Here is a 20555-nt window from a genome sequence, read left to right as displayed (position 1 = left end):
ACAGGGTGTCTTGTATGAAGTCGTATTTTCCTTTCCACCTCTTCTGAAGCTTGTTTTTCTTCGGGCGTGATAACGAATGTAGTCCAAACCATAGGAAATCCAAGATGGCACGCCATCGTAATCGGTCTTGTTTTCCAAAGGAAAATTAACTTTACTGAAATTTTTTAGTTATTATATCAAGTCTGTAGAGCTGTAGACCATTTTGACCATTTCAAAAATGGGTACAAAAGTCTCTGCTTTCTAGATTTCTAGGGTACAGCAAATTATTTTTTACAAGGACATACAAAGAAAATCTACAAATTAATGTAGACAAGTACATTTATTAATAAATTATATCATAATGTAACATGTTCAACGGCATTATATCTATTTACTTCACATGAATCCTGATGAGTTCTATTTATAAAATGGTTTAGGAACTTGAAACCTCTTCACTCAAGTTTAATAACTCGTGCAACTTTATTTAAAATTTATCTACTTTAAACATTCTTCAAGTATAAAAGTTGGAACTTTTTTTTACATTAAACGTTTTACTTCAATCTTTTTTTCTTTCTTACAATACGAAAATTTTCCATTTACCTAATACGAGTACATACTTAGTACTTCTCTGAAAGAACTAGGAAGTTGGTACCTACCTACCTACCTAATACTTGGAGGGAAGCCTGGTGAAAAATTGAACTTTTTCATACTTACGCATATAGGTACTCACCTATGTATAATGTAGTTATACCTACTCATAAGGAAAAGTTAGGACGAAGTTTTTGTGAAAAATTGAACTTTTTCATACTTACGCATATAGGTACTCACCTATGTATAATGTAGTTATACCTACTCATAAGGAAAAGTTAGGACGAAGTTTTTGATAATGAAATGGAAAAGTTTACTTTCCTTCAGAGATTCTCACAAGTTCTTGCAGATTATTAGGTATACTTACTAGCCTATTACCTAACTTCAATTTTGTTATAGATTTTCGTCCAATAATACAAAGTAGGTACCTAAGTACAGCTGGTTTATTTTGAGTGCCTACCTAGGTATTTATGGCACATAGCTTTTTTAATAGGTTTGATAGAGGAATCTGTAACTGTTAAGGTCTTATCGTCCCGAAAGCGAAGATAGAAGGATGATAGGATATAGGTGTTCCGAAAACAAACCTTATCTGTTCCGGATAAAATCCTTTCAGGGCCGGAATCAAACCCGCGACCCAGCGTTTACATGCAACGCTCTACGCTTCAAGCTAACTTAGGCTGGCACAGCGAAAGTTTTTGCTTTACATAAGATATACGGTTGAAATGAAGTGTTACATAATATGTAGAAGTCACTTGATGTTGAAAGATGTTAAAACACTTGAAAGTCTTGAAACTAAACCCTCGCGTCTACCAAAATGACACCTAAGAAGCAGCCTTGTGTGTAGGGAATTAGAGATGGGGAATGGTAACACAACTAGCTAGAAGGTCACATATAAATTACAACGGAGTTCATTTGTAATGAAAGAAAAACATTTGACGCGGAGACAAAACAAAAGTTTCAGTACACCTCATTAAATCCCATCTCACCGTGGAATAATATCTGCTAATGGCGTTAAAGCTTCACAGACAGGGTTTCTTGGAAAAGATCTGACTTACAAAGATATGTAGATACTAACTCTATACGGATATGTAGATCCGACTTACCAATAATACGGAAAAATCCGTCTTTGAAGCATTTGAAGGATCGCTCTTTGTTTACAAACTCCCTAGTAGAATTTCTAGGGTGATTTCGAATGGATGCTCTCATTCGTGGAAAACGTTCACCTCGGACGGATATGGACAACGTCAAAAAACGAACCACCATAGAATCAATATGATATACTGAATCCTTTTGTTTCGTCTATATTTTTCTCAAATGTCTCTCAAGTTCTGGTTCACCCTGTATTTCAAACACTTTCGCCGTGTTAGATGACGTCGAGGAAATTTCACTTGCCAAGTAAAGGTTTGGTGGGGGGGGGATGGATGTCAAGGTTTATATGTTGACTCTTTTGTGTTCTATCGTTTGTGACAATGCCAATGTGGTTACGTTTCGAGATTCATTTTTCTCCGCCATACTTTTTTAGACCATGACACAATAACTTAAAAAAAAAAAATCTTTTCAACCCATTTGATAGCACTATTTTCAGAAAAGTTGGATAAAAAAAGATTGCACAGAGATTTCTTTGGTGGGTTTTACTAATGGGAGATTTAGAGTCATTAATTTCGATAATATTTTAGACTCGGGTGTTTGGAAATGAGTCAAGAAACCCATTCAGGCCCATTAAATCTAGAATGATCTATTTAATTACTCCTTTTTCGGGCAATTAAAATCCGCATTATCTAATGAATTCTGGCATTCCTCTGACTCTGTTGTTTGAGAAATAAAAACGCTTTGGAAAATAGCAAAAGAACAAGAACCATACAAATTCTAATAAAAAGAACAATAGAGTAATCTTTGTACGTACTATTGTGGAACACCTTTTGAATATCTACTCAGCAATATTGCCATAGGTACTCTGTAGAATAGATAATAATACCCCATACCATATTGATATTAGATAGTAGTAATACCCCAAACCATATTGATATCGAATTAGTAATACCCCAAACCATATTGATATCGAATCAGTAATACCCCAAACCATATTGATATCGAATTAGTAATACCCCAAACCATATTGATATCGAATTAGTAATACCCCAAACCATCTGTTGTTTCTCTAACCCTTGTGTTGGTTATGAATCTAATGCTCTTAGTATCCAAACTCGAATTTATATGAAAACCCTCTGATATTCAGCATCAGGTTCTACATCACTGTATTTTTATTTCCTCTGAGGAAAAGGAAAACATTCAGCTATAAAAATCTCTAAAACGTCATTAAATATCTGAAACAGACACAAAGTCAACATCGATTCTGCATAAAACAAAAGTTAAACTTATGAGTATAGTCGTAAAATCAAGTACTTAGATACTGAAGGGAGCACTGGAGCAGTATAAAGTTCTGAACCTCGTTCTAAATAAAAAACAGAGACACAGAGCTATAACTTGCATTGACATACGAGACTGAAGGGAGCACTGGAGCAGTATAAAGTTCTGAACCTCGTTCTAAATAAAAAACAGAGACACAGAGCTATAACTTGCATTGACATAATATAATGTACAGATGAAATGCAATGATGCAAAACAAAAACCTCATTTCCTTCTGCCAACACTCCAACTGATCATAATACGGATGATGATAATAATGATGATGAAAATGATGATGATCATGGTAATAATAATGATAAAAATGATGATGACAATGGTAATAATAATGATGAAAATGATGATGATTATGGTGATTATAATGATGAAAATGATGATGACAATGGTAATAATAATGATGACAGTGGTAATAATAATGATGAAAATTATGACAATGATAATGATGATGATAGTTATACTCTCCAGGGTATCAGAATATCAAACAGAGAACAAATTTGTCAACGAGGTAAAACATTGCCAGAAAACTGCATCAAGTTCCCAGGAAGTGAAACAAATGGAATGGAAAACCTGTATGCCAGCATACTACCGCCATCGCCAGAGAGTTTACTAAGGAATTACACAAAGCGTACTCTTAGCGTTCAATGAGACACATCCAGAGGACATGGTGGCATCCCTAAAAGCTTGAGACACAGAGTGATGCATGAAGTAATTGAAGTAGTCATGGACATAAACAGCAGCAACACCACCACCACCAACAACAATAATAACAACAACAACAACACGGTAGTCTTGATTTTAAATCATTACATGAAAGTAAAATCAAAAAATCAAATCAAGAATGATAATAAACTGAACATTAAACAAATTAGGCAGGTACATAGGTATTCTTTAACCACGATCGAATAAACTACGGGCTAAAAAATTCCCGGAGGGACGGACCCAGCTTGTTATTACTATTGTAATAATAAAGGAAGGACTGATTAAAAATACATACCTAATGTAATAATAAAAATCATTTTTCCCTCCCTCCTTCATTCCGCCAGAGTTCAAGAAGTTCTTCAACTACAATCTCATCCTGGTGGACTGGTCCGCTTTGTCGGGTCGCAAGTCGGCCGACTACCCCAAGGTAGTGTCCTGTGTGCGCACCACGATTGCGCCCTACGTGGGTGCCTTCCTGAATTACCTGATGAGTCGTGGGGTGCGCAATCGGGACATTCATTTGATAGGGCACAGTTTGGGCGGACAATTGATGGGGGTGGCCAGCAAGTACGTTTATTGGAAAGTTCAACGAATCACAGTAAAAAAAAAAAAAAAAAAAAAAAAAAAAAAAAAAAAAACAACCTCAGTGGTGCATTTGTTAAAGCGTTGAACTTTGGATCTGGAGGTTGGTGGTTCGAGTCCAAGTCAAGTTATAAAATTTATCTAGGTGTGATAATCGGGAAACGATATTTGTGACAAGCATTTAAATATACTTAACACAATTAAAAATTCCTTTATTAAAAAAATAAAAAAAAAATGAGTTTTCATAGTGAATAGCTTCCTAGTGACCCAAAAAAAACACAACCCCGACCCAAAGTTGTAACTTTCGTTAGAAATGAATAGCTCACCCCTCAAGAGGATTGAGCTAAAAAGATGAGTGTTTCACGCCCGTTTTTATTTCGTCGCAATGAACCATTTTACTTTTTCGATTTTACTGCTACATTAGACTCGTGTGGTCTGCATCGTAGTATGTCTCTCATCAGATGGGCGAGAAGAGACACAATACTTCCCAGGGTTACAATAACTTTCATGAACTAAATAACCATCGCCAGAGAGTTTACTAAGGAATTACACAAAGCGTACTCTTAGCGTTCAATGAGACACATCCAGAGGACATGGTGGCATCCCTTGAGAGCTTCAGACACAGAGTGATGCATGAAGTAATTGAAGTAGTCATGGACATAAACAGCAACACCACCACCACCACCAACAATAATAACAACAACAACAACAACACACATCCATCGCCAGAGAGTTTACTAAGGAATTACACAAAGCGTACTCTTAGCGTTCAATGAGACACATCCAGAGGACATGGTGGCATCCCTTAAGAGCTTGAGACACAGAGTGATGCATGAAGTAATTGAAGTAGTCATGGACATAAACAGCAACACCACCACCACCACCACCACCACCACCACCACCAACAACAACAATAATAACAACAACAACATGTCTGGCTGGGGGACATTATACAGGGAGTAGACCAGCGTCTGGCTAGGAGACTCTAAACCAGTCTAGCTAGCTGGCAGTTAAAATAGGATTATATGTTATATGGCTTTAAAAGAAAAAGCCCAAGTCCTCACGATGATCGCACATCCAAGCATGTGGTTCAGGACGAGCCAGCTAAACCTGGCATCAAAAGCTCACTTATTTTTTATGTTATTTTGCTACCTAGGTATGTGTTGTTGATTCAATAATAAGTAAATATGAAAGTATTTGAAATAATGAAATTACTTAAAAAAAGTAACCCCTTGAAATATTTAAACAATCGAAAAACGAGTACAAATTTTTGTCCTTGGTAGATTTCGAACCCGGGACCTTCTGCTTGGCATGCAAGGGCGCTACCACCGTGCCACCAGTTTAATTATGATCCCATTTTCAGCTTTAGATCCAGCGGGACCATTTTTCGACCGCAACAATAACCCAGCCAAGTTAAGGAGATACGATGCCTTTGTGGTGGATGTCATACATACCAACTCTCTTCTGCTCGGCACTAAAGGTGAATTTGTATGAACGCCGGGTATCTATTTAAGTATGCAATGTGCACAGTATAAAATTGAACACAGCACAGCATAAAATTTGGTGACTAGGTATTTAATACTTGGCGGATGTCACCAATGACCAACCAACCTGGCACCTTGTAAGCGCTAGGTTGTGGGTTCGATTCCGGGGCGGATTTCATCTTGGACGGATAATGTTCGTTCTCGGAACGGCTGACTTTCTCCTATCCTGTCCTCCTTCTCGATTCGATTTCGGGACGATAAGACCTTGACAGGTAAAGTTCTCTCTATCAAACCTATTGAAAAAAAATCCATCGAATCCAGATCAGATTCGTTTAATCTATTTTTCAGTCCATTTATTTCTTCTTCTTTCCCCCCAGGTGTACTAGTATGTAACTAGCAAGCTTCTAGCTTCTTTCAATTTCAATTACCTACGTCATGAAAGAAGAGATCATGGGGATTGTATTAATCTGAGGGAAACCAGAAGTAATGGTAGTACGCTTGTTTAGTTCACAGTTGTAGAAGATAGGGATTCTAAAGAGAGAAGATAAAAAAAATCTCTTTCTAAGAAAAATGAAGGAATCCAAAGTATCCAGATTCTTGAATCCATTCGATGAATCCGGATTCGATAGATCCAATGAAAAAAAGTACAGTAGAACCTCGATTATTTCAACTTCCTTTATTTCAACTCTCTATTATTTCAACTCCAAAATCCATTGTTTTTTTTCTATCTTTCAAAGGATATCCCATCTTATTGGAGGAAAAGATCATAGAAAGTGATTCATTTTGAACCTCGATCATTTCAACTACCCCCGGTCCCAATTGGTTGCTATAATCGAGGTTCTACTGTACCTTTGTGATTCGATGTTTCTCATTTCTCAGGGCCGGATGGCACTATGGACTTTTACATGAATGGTGGAACAGCCCAGCCTGGCTGTAGCAAGAAGAAACTGCCCGGCCCTGGGCGCAAGTTAGCGCACAACACGTGGGATGTTGCATTCATGTTCATGATGAGGATTGAGGAATGATTGGGTAAGTGTTTTATTATGTTTTAATACCTAGGTAAGGTACGTAGGTACCTATTGCCTAGGCATATTTTGTAGGTGTAGTTTATCGACCTTTCATTGCGAGTTCTCATTTTTCTTTCGAGTTACTCCATCTATTTCTCGTTCTAAATGTTAAAGCAAAGAAAAAAATGTACCGCCCTACTTTCAGAAATTTCAGATGACTAAGAGCTAAGAGGCGATACACGATGGTTGGTATAAATTTTCTGGATGAGTGGAAGAGGTCAGTGCGTGATAATTTGGCCAAAGAACGAATAATAATAATAATAATAAAACACCGCTGAAAATTGCACGTAAATACATTATACTTTTCTTATTACAGGATAAGGGAATTAAAACTGCACGTACGAATGAAAAAGAGAATAAGTTCCTTTTGTAATATTAAAACAAACAACTCCATACGTTAAGGATAAGGGAATTAAAACTGCACGTACGAATGAAAAAGAGAATAAGTTCCTTTTGTAATATTAAAACAAACAACTCCATACGTTATAGGTACTCTCACTTACCTAAGAAATAAAAACGCTTTGGAAAATAGCAAAAGAACAAGAACCATACAAATTCTAATAAAAAGAACAATAGAGTAATCTTTGTACGTACGTACTATTGTGGAACAACTTTTGAATACTCAGCAATATTGCCATAGGTACTCTGTAGAATAGACAATAATACCCCATACCATATTGATATTAGATAGTAGTAATACCCCAAACTTGGAAAATAGCAAAAGAACAAGAACCATACAAATTCTAATAAAAAGAACAATAGAGTAATCTTTGTACGTACGTACTATTGTGGAACACCTTTTGAATACTCAGCAATATTGCCATAGGTACTCTGTAGAATAGACAAAATGTGATCAAGAGAAAGAAAGGTAGGTGATGTTTTTTTTTTATTATTATTTTATTTATTTATTTTTTTTAAAGAGATTTGATAGAGGGAAGTGTAACTGCTTTAAGGTCTTATCGTCCTGAAATCGAAGAGAGAAGGAAGAGAGGATAGGAGAAAGCCAGCAGTTCCCAGAACGACCCTTATCAATTCAGGATAAAATCCTCCCTGGGGGGAATCGACCCCGCGGCCTAGCGCTTACAAGGCAGACACTCTATCAACCAAGCTAACTAGGCTGGCTTAGTACTTATTTATTACATTATTTGCAGGCGTTGCCCTCAAAACCAGTGGCTGCGATCATCACAGATCCTACCAGATTTTCGCCTACTCCATTGACCCGCAGGTTCGATTTCCCAGCCGTATGTGCTTTAGTGTACGACAAGCGAGGTCTCAAATGTGTAATGGACCGTTGGGCTATGCTGGCTATCACTTAGGGAATACGTGAGTGTTTCATTTTTTTTTTATTTAAAAGACGCTTGTGGTCTATGTCGTAGCATGCCCATCCCGTGGTAAGCTCCTCATCAGATGGGCGATGAGAGACACAATACTTCCCATATTTAATTAATTTCTATTCTTTCTGTTATTATGTCACATTTTTGGTGCTCACAGCATTGAAGGCTTATCCAAATACCTATCTTAATAATCCCAACATCCAATATTTACCTACCATGCTGGCACCGGTCGCTATGCTCATTTATATTACACATAGCTACTTATTTTCTTCAAGACGCTGAGTGAGCCCCGCAACAGCCAAGCCAGTCACGGAATCAATCATGTGCATGATACAAATTTTTTGACCACGCCGGGAATTGAACTCGGGTGACCAATACACCATGGGAGCTTAAATCAAATAACAATATCTTTTGTTTTTGCACTTTGCACTTTAATAAATTAAAAAAAAAACTTCCTTTCGTCTAAATTCTCAACTTTTGTTTCTATGGTTACAGAGCACCTGGTATTTACTACACGAACACCACTGGGTACTACTTTCGCAACATTCCCAGTCGCCTTCTACCCGGATAAACCTCTACGTCTAACGGATGAAAGCAGGAGGACAGGCCAGCCGTTCCAAGAACGAATCTTAACTGTTTAAAGTTTGCCTCGAGCGGGAATCGAACCAACAACCTAATGTGTTTAGGTTTATGGTAAAGAAAAAGTACATTACTTTCCTTCCTATAGGATAAGGAAAGCAAAAAAAGAGGTTTGATAGAGGGAACTGTACCTAACTGCTGAGGTCTTATCGTCCCGAAAGCGAAGAGAGAAGACAGGATAGGAGAAAGCCAGTCGTTCCGAGAACGAATCTCATCTGTTTCAAGTTCGCCTCGGGCGGGAATCGAACCCATGACCCTGCGCTTACGAGACAGACGCGCTACCCTCCAAGCTAACTAGATTGGAAATGTTCAATTTCGATTCCTTTTTTAAATACGCTCAACCGGGAATCGAACCAACGACCTAGTGTGTTCAGGTTTATAGTAAAAAAAAAAAAAAATCCTTGACCTAACATCATTGTAAAGTAATAAAGTGTAAACTATCCAATTTGTCCCCATAACATGTGTAAATTATTCTTTATCAAAGCTAGCTTTCGTCACATCTTATTTATGTTTGCAGATACCATTACAAGGCAATTTAGGCAGGTAGGCATATTTTATTTTTGTTTTATTCAAATTTCGTGCCAGCCTAGTTGGCTCGGTTGATGGCGCGTCTGCCTTGCAGGTCGCGGGTTTGATTTCCGCCCGGGCCGGATTTTATCCTGAACGGATAAAGTTCGTTCTCGGAACGGCTGCCTTTCTCCTATCCTGTCTTTCTCCTCTCTTCGCTTTCGGGGCGACAAAGACCTCAGCAGTACAGTTCCCTCTATCAAACCAGTTGAAAAAAAGGGAGTTATTATTTTTGAAGAAACGCCAACCTCACAGTGGTGTAGTGGTTAGAACAATGGACTTTGGATCTGTAGGTTCCTGCTTCGAGTCCAAGTTAAGTCATAAAATTTATCGAGGTACCTATTTCAATTATGGAACAACCTTACAGACAAACCCTGCTTCGAGTCCAAGTTAAGTCATAAAATTTATCGAGGTACCTATTTCAATTATGGAACAACCTTACAGACAAACTTTTTTTTTTTTAAGAAAGGAAATAGTACCTACCGGTCCAGAGTTAGAAGTGGAAGCGCAAGGTGAAGCTAGACTTCTTGACAAATGGAGTGTGCCCGGAAGCATGCCGGTCGATCCACTCGTATGTTGTCGAGGCAGTGTACAGGTTCAGTCGACATCAATCGAGTCGGCGCGGCGTCGACTATGAGTGGACACAGCTTAGAAAATGTTGGAAAGAGAAGATCGCGATTGAACTGAAAATGAATGCCATGAACCTGAGCTGATTCCTCCTCAGTGTCGACACAAACTTCAGCCATCACGCTAAAGTTTCAGACGAGGAGAACGCGAAACAGAGAGAAGACTAGCGTCTGGCTGTGGGACTATAAACAGGGAGGAGAACAGCTAACCCTAACCAGCCTAGCAAGCTGGCAGTTCCTCAAAGGGTTCTTGGCTGTGGGACTATAAACAGGGAGGAGAACAGCTAACCCTAACCAGCCTAGCAAGCTGGCAGTTCCTCAAAGGGTTCTAGACTAGCGTCTGGCTGTGGGACTATAAACAGGGAGGAGAACAGCTAACCCTAACCAGCCTAGCTAGCTGGCAGTTCTACAAAAGGTTCTATCTGCTTTTATAGAATGAGCACAAGTCCTTACGATGGTTGACTGCGGTTCAGGAAGAGCCTATTAAACATGGCTAGAGACCATCACCCCGGTGTATGGCAGATACAAAAAGATATCTTCTCTTTAATCTGCCATCACCATTCGGCGAAAGCCAAAGCCGCTACAACAACGAGCCAAAGCCCGTCCCTCCGGGAATTTTTTAGCCCGTAGTTTATTCGATCGTGGTTAGAGAAAATCAGTACCTATGTACCTACCTAATTTGTTTAATATTCAGTTTATTATTATTCTTGTTTTGATTTTTTGATTTTACTTTCATGTAATGATATAAAATCAAGACTAGAGCCCGTTCTCCCTTTATTCCCAATATAATGTTTGAGTCACCCATCCATTTTTTGGCCTTCCTCGGGGTAGCTCAACATCGGTAACGCTAAAACCGGTCTTTTAAATTAACGACTGAAGTGTTATCTAAAAATTTCTCGCTTTGAGTTCATACATAGGTCGTCGCGACAAATTTCAAGATCAGAGCTCATTTGTATGAGAAAATGTGAAAAAAATCCCCCAAAAACCAGTTTTTTTGGCTTTATGGTTTTCTGGACAAAATTTGCACCACCGTTTTCGTGATCCTGGTAAAAAGACCTTTAATTTGATATATAGGTCGACCAGGTTTGGATGAGTCCTTCTATGGGAACAGACAGACAGACAGACTGACTGACTGACTGACAGACACACACAGACGACACCGAAGCGAATACAATAGTCCGTCCCTTATACCTTTTTATTACTATTGTAATAATAAAGGAAGGACTGACTAAAAATACAGACTTCAGATTTGGATTTTTCACAACTTTTTACGTAGGAATCGACCTTTTATTCATAATTTTTACCCAACTGCAACTGCTCCATTCCAGCAAGATCCAACGAAGACAAAAGTTCGTCTCTCATGGGTTAATCGTGAGCGTTCGTAATTCGTTTACGTCGAATTTCCTAGGAATAAGCTATAATTCTTCAAGATAACAGGAATTACCCTAGGGCGACCATATCACTAGTGTCTTATCTTTGACACGGACAATTAGTCCAGTAAGGCTAGCTAATCTGGGTAAAATAGTCACAGTACGTCACACTAAAATAGTAATCTAGTTACCAGACCAACATCACACACGCAGAGTTTACTTGCGAACAACTTGTTCAGGAACATGTCAGAGGTGACATGTTAATTGCGCACATTTACTTAAGTAAGTATAAACAAATACAAATTGCGAACACTCCAAAAAAGGTAATGGTGGACTAAAAAGCAAAACAGATTCAGATAGTTTGTTCGTTGTAAGTAACGTGCTCCAAGGATTTTCAATTTTTCAAAAGTTTAGTGGAGTGATACCTACTTATGTTAGTGGTGCCATGGTATGTACCTACTTTATTAGGGCTAAGAGCTTAAAAGAACTTTCTACAGTGAAGATGTATTACTTATGTAAAGTTCAAAAAGGCCTTTTATAGAATATGAGCAACTTTCATTAGCTTGTAGGTAAGAACTTTCTACAGTGAAGATGTATTACTTATGTAAAGTTCAAAAAGGCCTTTTATAGAATATGAGCAACTTTCATTAGCTTGTAGGTACCTATACCTAGTAGCAAGGTATGTGCTTACTTTTTGATAGATATACCTAGGCATTGTAAGTAGGTACAGACCTATTTACTGTGGCGGAAGAAGTAAGCTTGGCAAAATTCTCAAAAAATGTTGAGAATAAAATTCTACAACTCGGCTGGTATTGAACCCACGCTCTTTGGATTACTAAGCTACCCTCTTGACCACGTTCTACTTAAGTGTCTCACTTAGGGGCCCCTTGATTGACGTAACGACCTATCTTAGCTGAGGAATTTGATACCCGAGTTCCTACTTACCTACCAAGATGTTTTTTTTTTTCTCTCTCGCTATATAACTGGTCACTTCTCGTGGTCGTTGAGGTTGGCCTTCAGTTCGGAGGTCGCGGTTCAGTTCGCTCTGTTGATCAAATTCTGACCGAGTTGACCTTGAAGTGAAACTGGAGTTGTGTCTCAGTTAAACGTCTCGCGCTCCTCATATAGGTAGTTTTATGTTCTTGACTCAGTTACCTACATAGGTACCTATCTATCTATGTAGGTAACTGAGTCTATACCTATGTAGGTAACTGAGTCTCGATTTGCTCCTTGTAATATAATTTATGTTCCTGACTCAACTGCCTACATAAGTAGTAGGTAGGTACTCAGCTACCTACATTCTTACATAACTACTTACCTACCTAGTTTCCTGCTGATTTGTTTTTCATCTTGACGTAGCTCAGTGGATAGAAACATTTTTTAAGGGGCTTTTTTTTAGGAATATAAACTAGTGAGTGAGTAAGTAAGTTTTAGGAATATAAACTAGTGAATGAGTAAGTAAGTTTTAGGAATATAAACTAGTGAGTGAGTAAGTAAGTACATAGGCAGTTTATTGAATTGAGTTCGCTCTGTTGATCAAATTCTGACCGAGTTGACCTTGAAGTGAAACTGGAGTTGTGTCTCAGTTAAACGTCTCGCGCTCCTCATATAGGTAGTTTTATGTTCTTGACTCAGTTACCTACATAGGTACCTATCTATCTATGTAGGTAACTGCTCGTGGTCGTTGAGGTTGGCCTTCAGTTCGGAGGTCGCGGTTCAGTTCGCTCTGTTGATCAAATTCTGACCGAGTTGACCTTGAAGTTAAACTGGAGTTGTGTCTCAGTTAAACGTCTCTCGCTCCTCATACCTATAGTTTTATGTTCTTGACTCAGTTACCTACATAGGTATCTATGTAGGTAACTGAGATACATAGGTATCTATGATAGATACATAGGTATCTATGTAGATACATAGGCATCTATGTAGTCTATGTAGATACATAGGTATCATAGATACATAGGTATCTATGTAGTTCGCTGTGTTGATCAAATTCTGACCGAGTTGACCTTGAAGTGAAACTGGAGTTGTGTCTCAGTTAAACGTCTCGCGCTCCTCATACCTATAGTTTTATGTTCTTGACTCAGTTACCTACATAGATACCTATGTAGGTAACTGAGTCTTTTACCTATGTAGGTAACTGAGTCTCGATTTGCTCCTTGTAATATAATTTATGTTCTTGACTCAATCACCTACATAAGTAGTAGGTAGGTACTCAGCTACCTACATTCTTACATAACTACCTACCTACCTAGTTTCCTGCTGATGTGTTTTTTCATCTTGACGTAGCTCAGTGGATAGAAACATTTTTTAAGGGGCTTTTTTTTAGGAACATAAACTAGTGAGTGAGTAAGTAAGTTTTAGGAATATAAACTAGTGAGTGAGTGAGTGAGTGAGTGAGTAAGTAGGTACATAGGCAGTTTATTGAATTGTACAACTCAATTAATTGTCATAAGAAGGGACCTTCTGAAGCTCTCATGGGCTTGATCAAGCCCCATAGTCTTATGCATAGAGCTCATGTTTGCAAAGTTGCACACATTATCCCTATATATTTTTGTCTTCTTTCATTGTAGAAAAAATCATTCAGTTAAAATTGAAAACTTACTTCGTTCATTCCATGATCCATTCAAAGTATTTAAACCTATTTCTGTCCAGTGTTATTTCTCTATGTCAACATAGGCGTAGGTAGGCGTAATCCTCTTCTGTTCACGTCCACGCATTCAATTCACGCATACTAAGTAGATATGTAATTAGTAAGCATGTACCTATGTACGTATACATATAATACCAAATCCCAACATGTCAGTAGTAGATGATAAATGTAGAACTTCAACAGGTGTGTTTAATAGCTATCAATATGCTAAATTCCGGCTGGGGCCCCCCAGAGAATTTTTTTAATTTTTACCAGTAGTAAATTAATGTTCTGTGTTCTTTTCTAAAGCACCTGGTTCAAAAATGGTGAAAAAATATCGAGGAGAAAAAAAGGTACGTTAACATTTATCTCCAGGAACATGCATTTTCAGCATAAAACTGATCCTTGTTTTTCATTTTTCTTTTTTTACTCACAGGGTACAGGGTATGCAGTCTTCTGGAATAAGTTTTAAACTTTACAGCAAAAAATATCAATAATGGTTTTACCGAAAAAATTTGAACACTGAAGAGCAGTTTGAGAAAAACCAAAAAATAGGGGTGTCCCGCTTTCATTGCCCGGCAGTGTATATTCTACTGAGATGTGCTATGAGCAATAAGTAAGGTTTTTGCCCGACAGTGTATATTCTATACTGAGATGTGCAATAAGTAAGGTTTTTGCCAAAATTCAAAAGCTGATCTCGAGTTGTGATCAATTTTTTCGTGGCTAAGCACTGACAATTTGCTATTTTTATAATATTTTTTCTCTCAAGAATATTATGGTCTTGTATTTTATTTTCCTTTTGGAGAGGGGACTGCTGATTCCTGGCCCCCCTTTGAGGAGCCCCTGAGCCCAGTGGGGCCTGGTGACCCCCCCCCCCCTCTGGCCAATCCTGTGGCATGGTCTCCCATTTCACCAATCTTTAATACCAGGTGATTGAAATTGGTGCTTTGGCATAAACTTGAGCTTTTTAACGCGCTCAATAATGTCCAGGTGTTCGGGGTTAGTCCTACTTATAAGGAGCGTTGCGTTTGTTTTGAGCGCGTAAATCTAATACCATTGTCTAAAAGGGAAAAAATAATAGTGGTCATTACATGAAAGTAAAATCAAAAAATCAAATCAAGAATAATAATAAACTGAATATTAAATAAAATAGGTAGGTACATTAATACTGATTTTCTTTACCCAAGATCGAAAAATTCCCGGAGGGACGGGCCCCGCTTGTTTTCTTTTTATTTAAACAGGTCTTGATTATTGTTCCATAAAATGTAATGTTATTACTTACCAATCAAATATATAAGACCTTGTTTAGACTGCGAGATTAAAGGGACTTTTCAGTCCTATGCTGGTAGTATAAACAAGGTATATTCTATTCTATTGTGGTCAAATAATAATCAAACGCTTTTTGAAATTTAGAAGGTTGATGGAGGGAACTGTAACAAGTTCTTTTTTTCCAGCTTAGTAGTTTGTAGCCATAACCAAATGTAGCCAAACCAAATGTCAGCCCAAAAGCGATCACCTTAGGGCTGATTGAGGGCTGACGAAAAACGCCTACCCCGTCTGTACACGGGAAAAGGCGAAGAAGAAAAGAAGAAGAAGAAGAAGTAGTTTGGAAGGCTTGAAGGGTAACGAGGTCGTGGGTACAGGTCCCGCTCGAAGCGAAATTTATCCTGAACAAACAAGGTTCGTTCTCGGAACGGTTGACTTTCTCCCTTGTCCGTAAGCCTCCGTTGTTACACTGTTACAGTTCCCTAGTTCCCTTTATCACTTTTTTCAACTATGAAAGAGATAAGGTAGCCAGGAAACAACATAATGTTAATTTGACCATGAACCCTACGGTCTCCGAGTTGTGAGTCTACGGGTGAACTCTAACTCGAGTGGGTGTCAATTTAACCTCATTCCGAGTCGTATGTTCTCTTTCTGTCCTATTCGGACAGGATAAACAAGGTATATTCTATTCTGTTCTATGTTTGTCACACGTTCTGTTCCTTTGACTCTCTGTTGAATCAAAACCCTGTTGAACGCACGAAGTGAGTACTAAGTTTTATCTCGACGATTTTTTTTTCTTTAATACCTTGCTTAATGCCCTACAGGGAGGGCACTTACTAAACAAAGTTTCCTTTGTGTGTGACCCTACTAAACATATTTTAGTCTGTTTCGCCATAAAAGCCGTTACATACGCTATGACCTGTCCTTAAACTTTTGTTTTCACAGCCTAGTTAGTTTAGTTGGTAGCGTGTCTGCCTCGTAAGCGCTTGGCCGCATCGAATCCGCTCGATGCGGATTTTATTCTGAACGGATAATGTTCACGGAACGGCTGGCTTTCTCCTATCCTGTCTTCCTTCTCTATTCGATTTGGGGAAAGAAAGAAAGGAAAGAAATAAGGAGGAAAAGATGAAATTGAGGAAGGATAGAAAAAGGAAAAGAATAAACAAACGGAAGAAGAACGAAAAGACAAAAATAAGAAAGGAAAAGTAAACATGTTTTTATAAAATTGTACTTAAATACAATATGACAGGTAGATACGTCATTTCAAACGATTAAACGAAGCCTTATATCTTAATGGAAAGTGAACAGTACAAAAAAAAATCATCATCAATATCATCATCATCATCGTTTGACAGTCGATATTTTCGGTATTTGACAAACAATCATTATTTATTTTTTCCGACCATAATTATCATTCATGTTGGTCGGGAAAATTTCTTTTGACTAGTTTTTAGTCCGTCCTTCCCTTAATAAATTAAAATAGTAGGTAATAAAAAAAAGGTATAGGGACGGACTATTGTATTCGCTTCGGTGTCTGTCTGTTCCTATAGAAGGACTTATATCCAAACCTGGGCGACCTATACATATCTGAAATTAAAGTAGTTTTTGAAAAAGGAAAAAAAAAAAAAAAAAAAAAAAAAAAAAAAAAAAAAAAAATCATCATCGTTTGACAGTCGATATTTTCGGTATTTGACAAACAATCATTATTTATTTTTCCGACCATATCATTCATGTTGGTCGGGGAAATTTCTTTTGACTAGTTTTTAGTCCGTCCTTCCCTTATTACTTAAATTAAAATAGTAGGTAATAAAAAAAAAGGTATAGGGACGGACTATTGTATTCGCTTCGGTGTCTGTCTGTTCCTATAGAAGGACTTATCCAAACCTGGGCGACCTATACATATATGAAATTAAAGGTCTTTTTACCAGGAACACGAAAGAGGTGGTGCAAATTACATACCACGCCACCTAGCGGTTGAACTAATACCCGTATTTTCCTTAAAAAGAGGGGAAATGAGCTTCACAAGAGGGGAGATCGTCACAGTTTCCCGAAAGGAAAATACACCTAATCATGTGGACTTCAGGACAATGGATTGAAAGCCCAATTCACTCTTCGTGTGTAGGGGCCTTGATTAGGGGCACGTGAATAGGTGACTGCGTGACTGCACCTAAATGTCAATGCCCCCTCCCGATGTATTGAATTGTACAACTCAATTAATTGTCATAAGAAGGGTCCTTCTGAAGCTCTCATGGGCTTGATCAAGCCCATAGTCTTATGCATACCTATTTCTCTCCAGTGTTATTTCTCTATGTCAACATAGGCGTAGGTAGGCGTAATCCTCCTCTGTTCACGTCCACGCATTCAATTCACGCATACTAAGTAGATATGTAATTAGTAACCTCCCGATGAACTTTATTAAATCTGATATTTTGTTTTCAATAGAGATAATAGATTTCAGTAAACAATACACCTTGGCCCCTGAATTTTAGGAAGCAGTAAAAAAGTGCGTTTATTCCTCGCACTGAAATTAAGGTCACTGCTCAATTCTTACTCCTAAAAAATACTAAAGCATATCTTGAATACCAAATCCCAACATGTCAGTAGTAGATGATAAATGTAGAACTTCAACAGGTGTGTTTAATAGCTATCAATATGCTAAATTCCGGTTGGGGCCCAGAGAATTTTTTTTAATTTTTACCAGTAGTAAATTAATGTTCTGTGTTCTTTTCTAAAGCACCTGGTTCAAAAATGGTGAAAAAATATCGAGGAGAAAAAAAGGTACGTTAACATTTATCTCCAGGAACATGCATTTTCAGCATAAAACTGATCCTTGTTTTTCATTTTTCTTTTTTACTCACAGGGTGTGCAGTCTTCTGGAATAAGTTTTAAACTTTACAGCAAAAAATATCAATAATGGTTTTACCGAAAAAATTTGAACACTGAAGAGCAGTTTGAGGAAAACCAAAAAATAGGGGTGTCCCGCTTTCATTGCCCGGCAGTGTATATTCTACTGAGATGTGCTATGAGCAATAAGTAAGGTTTTTGCCCGACAGTGTATATTCTACTGAGATGTGCAATAAATAAGGTTTTTGCCAAAATTCAAAAGCTGATCTCGAGTTGTGATCTTATCCTTTATTGGGCAACCACGAGTTTCAATTGATTTAGGTGTTTTATTAGTTGTCATTATAACTGACCAATTGATCTTCGATTGAAGACCAATTGACCTCAACAGGGCATTAGGACATGATGTTGCCTAGTAGAAGAGTTGAAAATGTTGTCCAGCCATCTCACGCACCTAGTTAGCTTGGAAGGTAGTGCCCCTGCCTTGTAAGCGCTAGGTTGCAGGTTTGATTCCCGTCCGGGGCGAACTTTATTTCAAACTAATAAGGTTCGTTCTCTGAACGGCTGGCTTTCTCCTATCCTGTCCGCCTTGAGCCCTATAATTATTTACCGTCCGGGGCGAATTTTACCCTAAACAGTTGAGCTTCGTTCTCAAGGAAATACTTTTTTTTCTTAAGGTGCCTATTAAATTTTCCTTTGTTTGATTTCAGGGCTGTCGGCAGATCTCAATCATGGGAGTTTCAAAAGTCCCGAAGTGTTCCTGTGTTATCGGAGAGGCCGAGATAAGCCGCCCCTGGTCGATGTGGGGTAAGTAGACTCTTCGAACGGGTAGCTACCAGTGGCGGAATACTAGATAGAGAAGAATAATAAATTATAGAATTGATAAGGAGGAGTAAAGAACCTAATTCACTGAGATAAAATTAATACTATTGCAATGATACCTGTTGCCTCTGGCTGTCTGTCTAGAGGATGTCAAACAGAGAGTAGACTAGTGTCTACCCACTGTTTGCGTCGGTGGAAGTAATTCGAAAGCGATTTCAAGGTACAGAAGTTCGGTTGAAAAATTTCCGCCCTGGCCAGGATCCGAACCCAGCACCTCCAGGTTAAGAGGCAGTGCTCTTGACCACTCGGCCACAGAGCTGGGCTGGGTGGGAGTAGCTACTTGAGTAATGAGTACTTAGGTAAGAACATGGTGTCTGTTTTAGGAATATATTTTCTTGAGGCGTAGTGGGACGCCTACTCTGCCGCCCAACACTCTGGTGGTGACCGACATCTGTGTTATTATACCGAGCAAGATGGAAACGCCGCCGTGTACAAGCCTCAACTCCTGGTCCAATACCCGAACATGGACAGGGCGGACTTTGCCTTCCCCCGCTCGGTGCCTATATTTTGTCTCCCCATGGGGGCCACTCTGGAGGCGTGGCCTGTCAACGTGCAGCGCCCTAGCCCTATCTTCTCCACGTTTGTGCTGACCGTGTCTGATGCTGCCGAGAAAGTAAGTGACACAAGGAGGTAGTCTGGTATTCCAGTGTTGAAACGCCTCATTCGGAAAAATAAAATAAAATATGTACAAATCGCTAAGTATCGCCAGGCACACGGTTAGCCCAGTGGTAACGCGTTTGCTTGCCATGCAGAAGGTCCCGGGTTCGAATTCCACCATGGGAAAAAAATTGGGGTCGTCTTTCGATTTGCAAATATTTCAAAGGGCTACTTTCTGGTGTTTCGTGTTGACCCAGCACCTAAATGGAAACTATTGTGTCTCTTATCGTTTATCTGATAAGGGATATACTACGGGATGGGGATGCTACGACACAGACCGCAAGCGTCTAATGTATCAGTTGTTTCATTGCCCAGAAATAAAGATGGTGGTGCAACTTTTTTTTCATGGAACGTGTCTGATGCTGCCGAGAAAGTAAGTGACACAAGGAGGTAGTCTGGTATTCCAGTGTTGAAACGCCTCATTCGGAAAAATAAAATATGTACAAATCGCCAAATATCGCCAGGCACACTGTTAGTCCAGTGGTAACGCGTTTGCTTGCCATGCAGAAGGTCCCGGGTTCGAATTCCACCATAGGAAAAAATTGGGGTCGTCTTTCGATTTGCAAATATTTCAAAGGGCTTCTTTCTGGTGTTCTCGTGTTGACCCAGCACCTAAATGGAAACTATTGTGTCTCTTATCATTTATCTGATAAGGGATATACTACGGGATGAGAATGCTACGACACAGACCGCAAACGTCTAATGTAGCAGTTGTTTCATTGCCCAGAAATAAAGACGGTGGTGCAACTCTTTTTTTTCAAGGAACTAGAAATTCTTCTTCCTCGTCTTTTCCCGTGTTCAGATGGGGTCGGCGTTTTTCGTCAGCCTCTCAATCAGCCCTTACTTAGGGTGGTTGCTTTGGGCTGACATTTGGTTTTGGCTACAAATTTCGCACTCAACCTTTGCTATTTTTTAGCAAGG

At 38.7% G+C, this 20555-nt stretch overlaps 2 protein-coding genes across 3 annotated transcripts in view; both read left to right on the top strand.

The window, feature by feature from the left end:
• Positions 1-3925: 3925 nt before the first annotated feature.
• LOC103515272 (lipase member I-like) lies at positions 3926-9254 on the top strand. Of its 2 annotated transcripts, none has more exons than XM_008480202.2 (6): positions 3926-4286; positions 5633-5752; positions 6636-6743; positions 7671-7691; positions 7975-8146; positions 8653-9254. In XM_008480202.2, exons 1-6 carry the CDS (start codon positions 4178-4180, stop codon positions 8726-8728), a joined length of 606 nt encoding a protein of 201 aa, XP_008478424.2. In that variant the 5' UTR covers positions 3926-4177; the 3' UTR covers positions 8729-9254. The 2 variants fall into 2 exon arrangements, with proteins under 2 accessions (XP_008478424.2, XP_026683812.1); XM_026828011.1 differs by having other exon boundaries at positions 3926-4289; positions 5636-5752; positions 8653-8787.
• Positions 9255-17848: 8594 nt separating this feature from the next.
• LOC113469947 (DENN domain-containing protein Crag-like) overlaps positions 17849-20555 on the top strand; it is a 48902-nt gene continuing 46195 nt past the window's right edge. The window contains exons 1-4 of the mRNA XM_026828013.1: positions 17849-17885; positions 18806-18902; positions 19324-19404; positions 19449-19590. Of these exons, the coding sequence (XP_026683814.1) occupies positions 17849-17885; positions 18806-18902; positions 19324-19404; positions 19449-19590 (357 nt within the window). The remainder of the gene's footprint in view (positions 17886-18805; positions 18903-19323; positions 19405-19448; positions 19591-20555) is intronic.

Source organism: Diaphorina citri, unplaced genomic scaffold (assembly GCF_000475195.1).
Source record: "Diaphorina citri unplaced genomic scaffold, Diaci psyllid genome assembly version 1.1 scaffold1308, whole genome shotgun sequence".
NCBI lineage: Eukaryota > Metazoa > Arthropoda > Insecta > Hemiptera > Psyllidae > Diaphorina > Diaphorina citri.
The sequence above is the reverse complement of the archived record's forward strand: the minus strand, read 5'-3'. Positions and strand labels throughout refer to the sequence as shown.